The sequence below is a fragment of the Triticum aestivum genome, chromosome 4D (genome assembly GCF_018294505.1).
Source record: "Triticum aestivum cultivar Chinese Spring chromosome 4D, IWGSC CS RefSeq v2.1, whole genome shotgun sequence".
NCBI lineage: Eukaryota > Viridiplantae > Streptophyta > Magnoliopsida > Poales > Poaceae > Triticum > Triticum aestivum.
In genome coordinates, this window is record NC_057805.1 from 502,660,244 (window position 1) to 502,672,111 (window position 11,868).

Consider the following 11,868-nt stretch of genomic DNA (forward strand, 5'->3'; position numbering starts at 1 on the left):
TGAGATTCACAGGAGAACACAGGTAGAAGTCCCTATTGATTCGGTTTACTCATCAAAGATGACCCCTAAAAATGTATGAAGAAATTGAATACAATGGTGTTTCGTGTCGAAGAAAATGACACGTGAAGACATTCGTTTGAAGACAATGGCGTGCGAAGACATAGTTTCATTCATAGTTTTATTTTCTTCTTTCTTGAGTCATAGGAACCACCGAACTGTTAAGTGGGGTCCAGGTGAACAAAGTCAGAAAACTAACGTGATGCTCAACCCAAATCCTATGTCTTCTAGCGAAGATAAATGAGAGTAAATCTTATCCTGAGTTGGATGAGTCAGCTTTGCTTGTAGCCCAAGCCAAGCTGCCGCGTGTGTTTGAAATCCGACCGTTGGACACGTGTTGGTTCCTTAATGACCCAGGGTCATTTCAGACAGATCATATCTGGTTGCTCCCTGGCTATAAATAGCCACCCCCTTCCGTCAATATTTGGTGGCGGCTCAGAGTTAGTGCATGGCTTTTGTCGTTTCAGAGCAACGCACCTCCGAAGCCTTTGAAAGAGAAACCTCGTGAGGACAAAACCCAAACCACCCAAAGCCCAAAGAGTGTTTGGCATCATTGAAGTCTATCTGTTCTGCGTCATCTGAAGACTTATTACACTTGAAGACTGTGATCTTCCAGTCAGTTAGGCATCGCGTTCTGAGCATCCAAGAGTCATTGTGGATTGCCGTGAATGAATTCTGTGAAGGTTTGGAAGTCTACCTTGAAGACTTACCTGAGTGATTGGGCGAGGACTAAGTGACCTTAGCTCAAGGGGAATAAGGTGAAGACGTGGTCTTTTGAATTCAATCTCAGCCTTCCTAACCAGATGTACAGTTGTCAGAGCAACTGAAATTGGTCTACCAAATCCGTGTCTTCGTCAAGCAACTAGTTCTATCACTTCACCCTTTACTTACTGTTTAGCTTTGTGAAGTCATTGCTTGCCTGCTCTCGTTGAATTCACTGTGTGAAGACATTCTCCTTTGATTGCATATTTGGATTCATACTGTCTTCCTATTCCGATCTGTTCTACCTAGCAGCTATGTGTACTTGAGCTTTCTTTGCATTGCTTCCTTGACTATGGCTTGACTAGTGTAGCTCATCTTCCGCTGCATCCTATTTAGGTGTTATTTGTTTGTCTGTCTTCGAAGACATTGCTTGTTTCGAAGACTTCCATCAAAATCGCCTATTCACCCCCCTCTAGTCGATAACTAGCACTTTCACATCACTACTCCATGGTACGGGCGCGTCTGCCACGTTAGACTGATAGGCAGGACGCACACGAACACAAGTGTAAACACAGCGGTCCGATGAGGATACATTCATGTCGACACTCTAGCGCACCACCCGAGACTTCAAATCTAGCTATTTAAGTCGGACGATGGCACCCCAATCCTAGTCGGGCTCATTTCCACCCTCTCCCTTCCCTCTAGGCCGCCCCCATCCAATTCGCCCGAGTTTGCAGTCCGCCGGTAGCCTTGGCCCGGCAGCGGATCACCATGTGCATGATGCTCATACTCAAGCTGCGGTTGGAGCTCCTGGAGGATATCCAGGCCAGGTGCACCGCTCAGATTGTAGCCAGCCTGCCTCTGGACTCGTCGAAGCCGGAGAAGGATGAGCATGAGAAGGCATCGGACGCGGCTATGGATGACGCGGAGCCGGAGGAGGAAGGCGAGACAAATCCAGCACATCTGGCTATCGGATTTGGCATGGCTTACACATTGGGTGAGTTCGAGGTCACCCAAACGAAGGAGGCGGCAGAGCGGTAAGCCAGCCTTGACTCCATCCACTCGGAGGCGGAGATGGAGGCAAACCATCGAGAGGCTCTGGCGCGGTGCATGCACTCTTCGCGGACATGGAGTCCGACGACGAGCCGGAGCTGCGGGAGGCGGCCATCCACCAGAAGGTAGGTCTGCCCGGCACTGCCGGTACAGAGGTCGTGTACAATCTCCAACGACGATCAATTTAGACTCATTTTATCTGTTTGGGTTGCATGGTGTAGTCTAGATTTAAGGTATGCGGTTGCAACTGACACGAAATGAAGGGCGACCGGGCTCTCTCCGCGGACGTGTCCGTAGATGTACGCGGGTCCTATGTGTCGTACGTGGCGGTAGATGCTCTTACTCGATGGATCACTCGAGTTCGAAAGGATCGGGCGGAGAGCGTGCGCGAGTCCTACACTCAGCAAGTTCTCTGTTAATTTCAAAAAAAGAAGCAAGTTCTCTGTTCTTTCTTTATTCGCATTTGCTATTACTCCCTGATGAATTTCTTTTTGCACGGTCAGTCGCGTGAGAGCAAGGCAACATAGAGGCTGCGGCATCCCGACGAAGGAGGGAAAGCAGGTTCACCGGTGCGGATGGAGGGCCTTTCACTTTTGGTCGCCGCTCGGATTGGACAGCCAGCCGGCCGAACCCGAGACAGGGACACCGCGGCCGGCATCACTGCCGGTGAAGTGCCAATGTTTGGAGGAGGAAGGCGAAGGTTCTTGAGAGCAGCAGTAAACCCAGCCTAGGTGCCGGCCGCCCCAGGGACACAGTCACGAATTTATACTCTGCCGTAATGGATCTGCAATTTACATTCGACACGAATTTATACAGCTAGGTTAAATCCAGAAAGGTGGTGGGAAAACTTCGAGTAAAGTTTACGCGAGCATCGAAAAAAAGGAGTGGGCAGCACTCGTGGATTCCAAACGACGACGACTCCCGGTTCGAAAAACGGAGGAGGAATAAAATACTTGGCTCGGCACGTGGTAGCAGCAGATCGGCTAGCAATGGAGGTGGCGTCGCTGTACCGGCGGGTGCTCCCGACGCCGCCGGCCGTGGAGTTCGCGTCGCCGGAGGGGCGGCGGCTCTTCGCGGAGGCGCTGGAGGGCGGCACCATGGAGGGCTTCTTCAGCCTCGTCTCCCACTTCCAGACGCAGTCGGAGCCGGCCTTCTGCGGCCTCGCCTCCATCGCCGTCGTCCTCAACGCGCTCGCCATCGACCCGGGCCGCCGCTGGAAGGGGCCCTGGCGGTGGTTCGACGAGTCCATGCTCGACTGCTGCGAGCCCCTCCACGTGGTCCGCTCCCAGGGCATCACCTTCGGCAAGGTCGTCTGCCTCGCGCGCTGCGCCGGCGCCAGCGTCCGCTGCTTCCGCGCCGACCACGCCACCGTCCACGACCTCCGCGCCCACCTCGCCCGCTGCGCCTCGTCGCGCGACTGCCATCTCATCGCCTCCTACCACAGGGGCCATTTCAAGCAGGTATGCTCTGCTTCTTCTTCTTCTTGCTTGGTCCAAGATCCCCTTACAACTCTGGACTGATGCGGCGGCGTTCTGCAGACTGGGGGTGGCCATTTCTCGCCGATCGGCGGCTACCATGCCGGGACAGACATGGCGCTCATCTTGGATGTGGCGCGCTTCAAATACCCTCCTCATTGGGTTCCATTGACACTTCTCTGGGAAGCCATGAATACGACTGACAAAACAACTGGATTTCCCAGGGGGTATCTATCTTAATTTTTGTATCTTCTTTTAGCCGGCGCTGTATGCCGTATAAGATGCTGTTGTGCTCAATATAGTTTAATTTGCTGTCTTGTTACCTTGTGGTAGCCAAAGCCAAACAGGAGATTTGGGATTAGCTTAATCAGAACGAAATTTCCGATATTATGGAGGGGGCCGAATACTTATAGCCTGAAATTTCAAGCCAGATTCAATCTAAAATTTAAATTAGGTTAAAATTACTTAAAATTTATTGAATCTTGAAAACTCAAAATTCAAAAGAATATGTGAAATTTCCTATGTTTTGTATATTTCAGTGACGTCCGAAAGTTTTTCGTTTCCGAAATTAAAAAACCTTGGATTAAGCAACTGCATTTGGACCGTTTTACTTCTGGAATTCTTACAGCTAGCTGTATTCCAGATCATGACATCACATTACACATGTTTTCATCTCCTGTACATTCAGATTTTTCAGGAAAGCAACTGTTATCCTGCCTGTTCTTTTGGAGCACTCTTGTTCCAGTTTTCCCATATGCATAAAACAGAGTACATTGTTGCAGTGTTGCATGACAGCTTCTTGAAATGATGGTGTCTTTGTATTTCATAGGTTCATGCTTGTCTCAAGGCAAACTTCAGCTCCTTCATTGCTCTACACAGTGGTAAGCATGCCAATGCTATATGCTGCATAAAATGCAAATGTACGGACCTTCACTGCTTTTCATCTTCCCATTGTTGCTTCCAATTTTTTGCAGAGTTGCGGGGATGAAAGTTGGAAAAGCATGGCCAAGTATTGTGTGGAAGACGCCCCCAATCTTCTGAAGGATGAGAGCCCAGACAATGTCGCAACACTTTTGTCCCGCCTAGTGGGATCTCTCCCGGCCAATGCCGGAGATCTCATCAAATGTGTCGTTGAAGTCAGGAGAAAGGACGATGGTGGATCATGCTTGAGCAAAGAGGAGAAAGAGAGGCTTCTTCTGAAGGTCAGTTTCCTTTTCCTTTTGCTGATGCTGATGTACTGTTGTGCTGTTGCCCCCTTCCGTAACACACCATATACTCTCTTAATTTATTTTCAGGAAACAGTAGTACAGCAAGTCCGTGATACCAAGCTTTTCAGAATAGTCCAGGAACTGCAATACCCCAAGCGGCTTCGTCAGGCACACACAAAGAATGTTATCTCAGGCACCGTGGTATCCGAAGGGAATAGACAAGCAAATGGTGTTGATTTGCTTTTACCAGCAACCCCATCGGAGAAAACCTTATGCAGTCCAAACTCGACGAACGAGGCTGTCAAATATCCATCAAGCACAGATGTCCTAACTGTCCTACTGCTGGTTTTGCATCCCGGCACATGGTTTGGCATAAGAGATGAGAGAGTGAAAGCGGAATTTCAGAGTCTTGTTTCAACAGAGAGCCTTCCTGACCTTCTTAAACGGGAGGTGCGGTGATTCTGCCCAAGTACAGTATCTATTTTGCCTTTTTTTTCTCCTTAGCAATATATTTTAAGTTTATTATTTTTCATGTGGTAATCATATCAAGCTTTGTGCTACTGCTAAATGGATAAGTAATTCAGTATCCTATAAATACCTAGTAGGAAACCTGACATGGGTATCCGGAACCAGCACCACCAATAAAAAACAAGTAGAAATCACAAAGGGGATCATCAATGAAATGGAAAGAAACTGCACATTCATGAAGTTACTAAAATTATGTAACTCCTTGTATATAGGCACATACATGATGAGCTGTGTATCAAACTGTTATCGGCACATACACGAATTGTACCTTTGGCTAAGGATATAAAAAACAGATACATTACCGCAGCAAGTTTAGTAGTGGGTAGGTACTTGAAATAGGCTTTCGCCCCGTTTTATAGAAAGCAAACCACCACGTCCATACATAATCAAGTCCCGAGTGAACGAAAGAAAACAATGCTGGTAGGTACTCAGGTGGCTGTCAGCCGGTTACTGTCTTGTTGTTCTTTTATGTATATTTTCCTCCTCAAAGTGTGTTATTCTTTGGTGATTCTGAGCGTTGACATCAGGTTTTCATTTGGATAAGTGTTGAAACACCTCTTTCATGAATTCCAGAAACAGGCTATTTTGTATGCATAATATGAACTCTCTTTCTTGTTGACAGATACTGCATCTAAGGCGGCAGCTCCATTATTTAACTGGTTGTGAAGGAGAGGAGGCATGTCAAGAGCCTATGCCACTATCCCCTTAGGGATGATGTTGTCACTTGACTAGGAGGGGAAGCCCTTGGAGATTACGCGAGCATAACATAATAAATATGGCTATGCGCATCGCTTGATGCAAAGTCCGGGGTTATCCTCCTTTTCTAAAAAGTATCAGACTAAAATATAGTATGATTCAATAAACAAATTTAATTCCTGAGGCAGTAGGGCATACTACGAAGGATCGAATAACAGCATTTTGAGGGACTACTGAAGGCCAAGACCAACACTAGCTACTAATTTATGTCTGTTAGCTACATATGTGTAATTATCCATGTCGAATGTATTCACACCAAGATTTTATGCAACTAGCAAAATACCCGTGAGCCGAGGAAATTTGAAATAACTTCCAAAACAACTCTGTCACTGATGTGCAAAACTGTTCAATTCCCAAGACAAAACTGTACAAAATGCCATATATCGAAATGAAACTGAAATTGGTATTAACAACAGATATGCTATTTCGTATCCAATTGTCAGATTTAAGCCTGCATCTACATGGCTGATAGTGATAGCTAGCCACCGGACAGTCACTGTTGGTAAAATTCTATTGAAAGTAGAACCGGCCGTTCCCACGGACCTGTTTTCATCAAAATATGATTTATATGTACAACACTTAAGTATAAATTGTTGATATCAATCAAAACTTCAGCAATACGCACCTAATCCCTTTTCTTTTTTCCTTTTTACACTCTACAACTGTGTTTTTTTTTTTCTAGGTTGTCGATGTTTCTGACTACAACTTAATTGCCATGTAGGATCCAACTCCAGCAATAGCTCCCAGTGGTTCAGCCACCAGATAAACCCAAATCTTGGTGTATCTCCCTGTGGCAATGGCTGGTCCAATTGTACGCGCTGGATTCATAGATGCTCCTGTTGACGGCCTGCTTATAGTTTTCAGTCGACGTAGATAAATAACAGTTTGTGAACTTACTTGGAAAAGAAACAAAAATGAACCACAATAATAATGTCATGTAGCACTACACATTCTAGCTACTTAGACCTCCTCCAATGCAAAGGTGCTTAGATAAGGTGCTAAGTATATTAAATGTCAACTCTAGTCCACAATGCAAAGGTGCTAAGCTTCATGCATTTAATTAGTTATAGACTCAGAATTGTGCTTCCACCTAGGTACACGTGCTTAGCACCTTTTTTTCCTAGGGTCATCATACTATTCTCTCTTCTTAACTAGCATGCTACATCAGATTTTTTGCTTAGTTGGCAACCTTAGCACCTGTACAAGGTGGAGCATTGGGAGAGACCTTACCCCGCGATGAGAATATTCATCACCACTGTCGCACCGACCGCTACTGCTATCAATTTTTTCACCTATATAATAAAACCGGGATTACTTGGAGAGGAAAGAAAATATAGAAGGTAAGGACAATTAATATAGAGTGTATTACTGCATGAGGGTCCGTGGCAACAGCTATTATGACGAAGAGAAGGATGAACGTGATGATGAACTCCACGGCGAACGCCTCCACCGTGCCAACGCTCGGGATGGTGGTGATCCCGGGGTTCACGGGGTGGTAAATCGCTTTGCCGGCGAAGGAGGCGGCGGTGGAGCCAAGCACCTGCGCGACAATGTAAGGGACAAGGTGGGCCGGCGGGAGGTGGCCGAAGACACCCATTGCGATGCTCACGGCCGGGTTCAGGTGGCACCCGGAGATGTGGATGATGGAGAAGACGAGCACCATGACCGCTAAGCCGACGGACACGGCGATGCCCATGAGGCCCACCACGCAGTGGTGCTGCTCGTCCATGATTATGGAGGACACCTGGATGAACATGAGGATGAACGTCCCCAGAAACTCCGCCGTCACCTGATGGAAACACCCTATGTGGTTAATGCTTGCTTGGCCGATCCATGCATGGAATTGATGTTGTTGGGCAGAAGAGTTGAAGGTTGAGTTGGGCACCTTCTTGACGAGTGGCACCGCTGCCATGTTTGGAAATTTAGGCCGCCGCCGCCGAGGACGAGTTGAGTCAGGTTCAGAGGACGGTGGTGGTGGATCGCCGTTGCCATCGACATGGTGGATCGGCTCCATCGGCACAATCATCGACCCCATTGCAAGCAAGCACTATAGTTTGCCAAGATAACAGTATGCATATAATGTATATAGTACTGTCCTGTTGCTCTTGGTCAATACCTTACCTTCCGTAATCAGCTAGCTAAGGCATACACGATCCGATCAACAATAAACAAGATGTCAACATATTAAATATGCATGCCAAGCATATTCCATGGATGAGTGCAGGGTTTGACGATAACAAACACCGGTATTATTGATCCAAGAAATAAAACTTTGCGTGTCATTAGGTTATAAGTGTGCCTCAAAAATCTTTTTGACTGTGTGCATTCTCGATGTCTTGATTTGGTCTTCATCATATTGTGTTACTGCAAAGGCAAAGTGTAATTGGTATCAACATTTTTTTTCAATAAAGGGTGGATTTTATTGACTCAAAATGGAGCATCAAGAATATACAAACACGATGAGCATACACCCGGCCTCTGCATAGCTAGGATGCACACAGCCAACATCAACGCACACACATAAAAACACGCTGGCAAATAAAAGAGTTATATAAGACCAAAGCTATGCGTATAGGCGAGGAAAAAAAATGCCCAAAGCAATCCGATCCTCGATCGACAAACTATAACAATGACCATATCTGGACCGACCATCTCATGACACCACACGGACGATGAGATTCTTCAACAGCAACGCCTTCAGGAAGGAAGCAACACTCGAATGTCACCGTCACCGGATCGAGCCACCGAAGGCTACAATCTAAGGTTTTCACCCTGAAGAATCAGCCCGAGCATTTGAAACAATGCCTTCAACAAGGTAACGACGTAAAAACATCGCCATTGCCAGGTATACCCAACTCGGGCCAAACCTAGGCTTTCACCTCGAAGCTCAAGACCGGGTGCTCAAGTAGCACCACCATCGAAGTCATTCATGTGTTGTCGCCACCACTTTTCCACAATCCTAGCAGCAACATGCGGTGTGACCGTCGCCGGCGCACGACCATCCCTCTGCATCAAGACTTCGTCCATAGTTTGCATTTCGCCGCCGAAGTCAACCACATGATTTTGAAGATGAACTCTCAGAAAATCTTTTGATGGTGACCACAAACCACAGCGAGACCGCCGCTGTCCCGGATCCAATTCCCGGTGACGCAATCAGAAGCGAGAAAGCAGATCTGCCAACTCCACCTAGTCGTGAAGACCCGGCCATGCCGCTGCCCGCCAAGACCTAGGTGACCAAGCAGCCATGAATATGTGCTGCAGCTAGCCGGCAACCTGGATGAGCATCTGCACTCTGCAGGGCCGGCCCATAGGGCGGGGCAACGGGACGACCGCCCTGGGCCCCTGGGAGGTAGGGGCCCCGGCCTAGGTAGTAGTACAGTATACAATAAGGCCAAAGCCCACCACGTAGCTAGCACTCACGGGCCGAAAGAATCGATCGCTACGCTGATGCCGGGCTCCATCGATCTCCTCCAGTCTGCTCGCCTCCTCGGCTCCTCCCCAAATTCTTCAATCCCAGAGAAGAGCGCCGCTTCCAAATTCGATGCGCCACTCCGTGCATCCATTAATGGAGACCAATGGTGCTATTCCCTTCCCCAATCATCTCTCTTTGCATGATCAACGTTCCCCATCAAGTAGAGGTTTGTGGCATCACCGCATCAGCCATCAGAGATGGTACGTGTACCTCCTTCCCCTAATCAAGTACTCTTTTGATTTGCTGTTAAATACCCCGGCGTTGCGCCTCTGATTGCTCCATCTGATTCTTCTCTTCCTAGTTCATACTCTGTTGGCCTGTTCTTCAAAGCTTCATTGGATCCACGGATGAGAAAGGGGTACGGGGAATGAGTGTTGCAGCCTTGCAGATCTGGAAAGCTACATCGACAATTCGACATCAAGCCACTTGCCCCTAGTATTGACTGTTTTTCTGCAATTGTTTAGTGATATGTCTTTTAAAAGAAGTTTATCAGTGAGAAAAAGAAGTGAAAAAACAATTTATTCTGAATTTTTATTTGTTCACAAGGGCCCCATTTTTGTTCACATTTTTATTCACCTCCCTTTTCAAATATACTAATAACTTATCGAATTTTATTTACTGTAGCAGTCACTGTAGCATCAGCTGAACGCAGTTTCTCAAAGTTGAAGTTATTGGGAAACTATTTGAGATCATCAATGTCACAGGAAAGATTGAATGGTCTGGCTACTTTATGCATTGAGAAAGAAATGTTGAATGAAATAAATACTGATGTGATTATTGATGACTTTTCTTCCAGAAGTGTTAGGAGAAACAACAAGATCTGATCATCATATGATGGAAGCTTTGGATATGTTTTCTTCGCGTGAAGACATCGAGTGACGAACAGATTAGAGAGATAGAAACTAATGTAAGTTCTCATGATAACACAAACTCTCCAAGTTGCTATCAGTTTTGACAAGGTTTTCATAATTAGAAGAGCGAGATGCTAGTCTCTTTGTGCCACTTACAAGAGCGATCTTTTGTAGAATTATGTTGTTTCCATACTATTACGATGTAGTTCTCTGGACCGTTACAAATAAATAATTTGTGGCGTGTGTCTTTTTCACTTCCTTGTCAATACATTATATTCACCTCCCTTGTGGCATATTCACCACAAGGGCCCCATTTTTATTTTGGTGGCATGTGTTTTTTTCACCTCCCTTGTGGTTTTAGTTCAAAGACCATCAATCTATACGATGTACTAAATTGTTTTCAAAATACAATATATTCTGAATTTTTATTTGTCGACAAGGGCCCCATTTTGTCATCTCGCCCCAGGGCCCTGAATATCTATGGACCGGCTGGACCTCTAAAGCAGCCGTATGGATGCGTCCATGAACCAGCCCCGCACGTAGTCTAGGCCATGGACTTCATCCAGATCGGAAGGCCGGAATCACCAGGTAGCTGCCAGATCGGGAAGCCAGCGGCCAGATCGAGAAGCCAGCGGCTAGATCGGAAGGCGACCAAGGAGAAGAACAGAAGAAAAAACAAGAGGCCGGAGATGCCTTTGTCGAAAAAAAAAGCTTCAATATGGCCTCCACAAAGTCTTCAAACCAAAATTCTCATCAGGAAGGCCGACGTGGCTAGCATAGTAAACTATATAAGCCGCAAAATTAGACGCGGACATTGAAGTAGCAATTTGAAAACTATAATATAGAAGTTAAGCCAATTGGAAACAACAAGTTATGGATACACTCTGCTGCTCTTCGTCAACTCCTATTCTAATGAGCTAGTAATATGTTTCGTTGTTTGCTGATACGAACAAGAAAATCCAAGCGGTTAAACATGCACACATGGGAAACATATTCCATTGATCTTGAGCCAGAAATTTTGGCGCAGTCCGTCTCCACAATTAGTGCAGAGTTGACGGATGGTAACAAACACTACTATTATTGAAGGAATATATAAAATTGTTAGTGTCGTCATTCAGAAATACCTATATACCCATATTAAAAGCATGACGGAAGAGACACATTATTTTGGGAGGACCGTTGGCTCCAGGGACATCGAATTCAAGACCTCGCTCCAGGACTGTACGAGCGGGCGCCTACCCGCATGAAAAACTCCCGAACAGTTCACGATGCAATCACTATGCGCAGCTGGGCGCGCGACATTGGGCCTTCGATCGACTCGGCAGCCTTGGACCAGCTCTTCGCCATCTGGCCAATGGTCGCAGCAACACAGTTGGACGCACACCGTCATGATACCACTGTCTGGGCATGGGACAAAAACGGGCAGTTCTCGGCCAAGTCAGCATACCCGGCAAAGTTTTGGGGCCTACAGGTCTCCCCCACTGCGACTTTCACCTGGAACTCCCGAGCCCCACTGAGATGCCGATTCTTCGCCTGGCTGGCGGCCAAGAACAGATGTTGGACCTCCGATAGACTTGCACGGAGGGGTTTACCACATCAAGAGTCATGCCCGCTTTGTGGACAGCACGAGGCGACGATCGACCATCTACTCCTACACTGTGGTTTCGCGCACGACATCTGGTCGAAAATCCTACCTGAGCTGGGCGTGCCACATGGCGAGCCGCACGCCGGAGAGTCCCTACCGGAATGGTGCGCAAGGAACTACC

The 11,868-nt window shown here is 47.0% G+C and overlaps 2 protein-coding genes across 2 annotated transcripts; one reads left to right on the plus strand and one right to left on the minus strand.

Annotated features, from left to right (window-relative positions):
• Window positions 1–2,724: 2,724 nt before the first annotated feature.
• LOC123099057 (glutathione gamma-glutamylcysteinyltransferase 1-like) lies at window positions 2,725–6,096 on the plus strand. The gene is made up of 6 exons (XM_044521177.1): window positions 2,725–3,272; window positions 3,351–3,514; window positions 4,117–4,168; window positions 4,262–4,489; window positions 4,583–4,945; window positions 5,646–6,096. The coding sequence occupies exons 1-6, from the start codon at window positions 2,802–2,804 to the stop codon at window positions 5,730–5,732; spliced, it is 1,365 nt and encodes a 454-aa protein (XP_044377112.1). The 5' UTR covers window positions 2,725–2,801; the 3' UTR covers window positions 5,733–6,096.
• On the minus strand, window positions 6,091–7,793 carry LOC123097163 (aquaporin NIP3-3-like). The gene is made up of 4 exons (XM_044518903.1): window positions 7,665–7,793; window positions 7,149–7,568; window positions 7,010–7,071; window positions 6,091–6,626 (listed from the first exon to the last, which is right to left on the minus strand). Exons 1-4 carry the CDS (start codon window positions 7,791–7,793, stop codon window positions 6,479–6,481), a joined length of 759 nt encoding a protein of 252 aa, XP_044374838.1. The 3' UTR covers window positions 6,091–6,478.
• Window positions 7,794–11,868: the final 4,075 nt, after the last annotated feature.

Excerpts from the sequence above, each read along its gene's own strand:
- LOC123099057 (XM_044521177.1), top strand. The coding sequence starts at position 2,802 with ATGGAGGTGGCGTCGCTGTACCGGCGGGTGCTCCCGACGCCGCCGGCC. Across the intron at positions 3,273-3,350 it reads ACAGGGGCCATTTCAAGCAG|ACTGGGGGTGGCCATTTCTC; the intron begins GTATGCTCTGCT and ends GGCGTTCTGCAG. Across the intron at positions 4,946-5,645 it reads CTGACCTTCTTAAACGGGAG|ATACTGCATCTAAGGCGGCA; the intron begins GTGCGGTGATTC and ends TCTTGTTGACAG.
- LOC123097163 (XM_044518903.1), bottom strand. The coding sequence starts at position 7,793 with ATGGAGCCGATCCACCATGTCGATGGCAACGGCGATCCACCACCACCG. Across the intron at positions 7,569-7,664 it reads CGGTGCCACTCGTCAAGAAG|GTGACGGCGGAGTTTCTGGG; the intron begins GTGCCCAACTCA and ends TGTTTCCATCAG. Across the intron at positions 6,627-7,009 it reads ATGAATATTCTCATCGCGGG|GCCGTCAACAGGAGCATCTA; the intron begins GTAAGGTCTCTC and ends AACTATAAGCAG.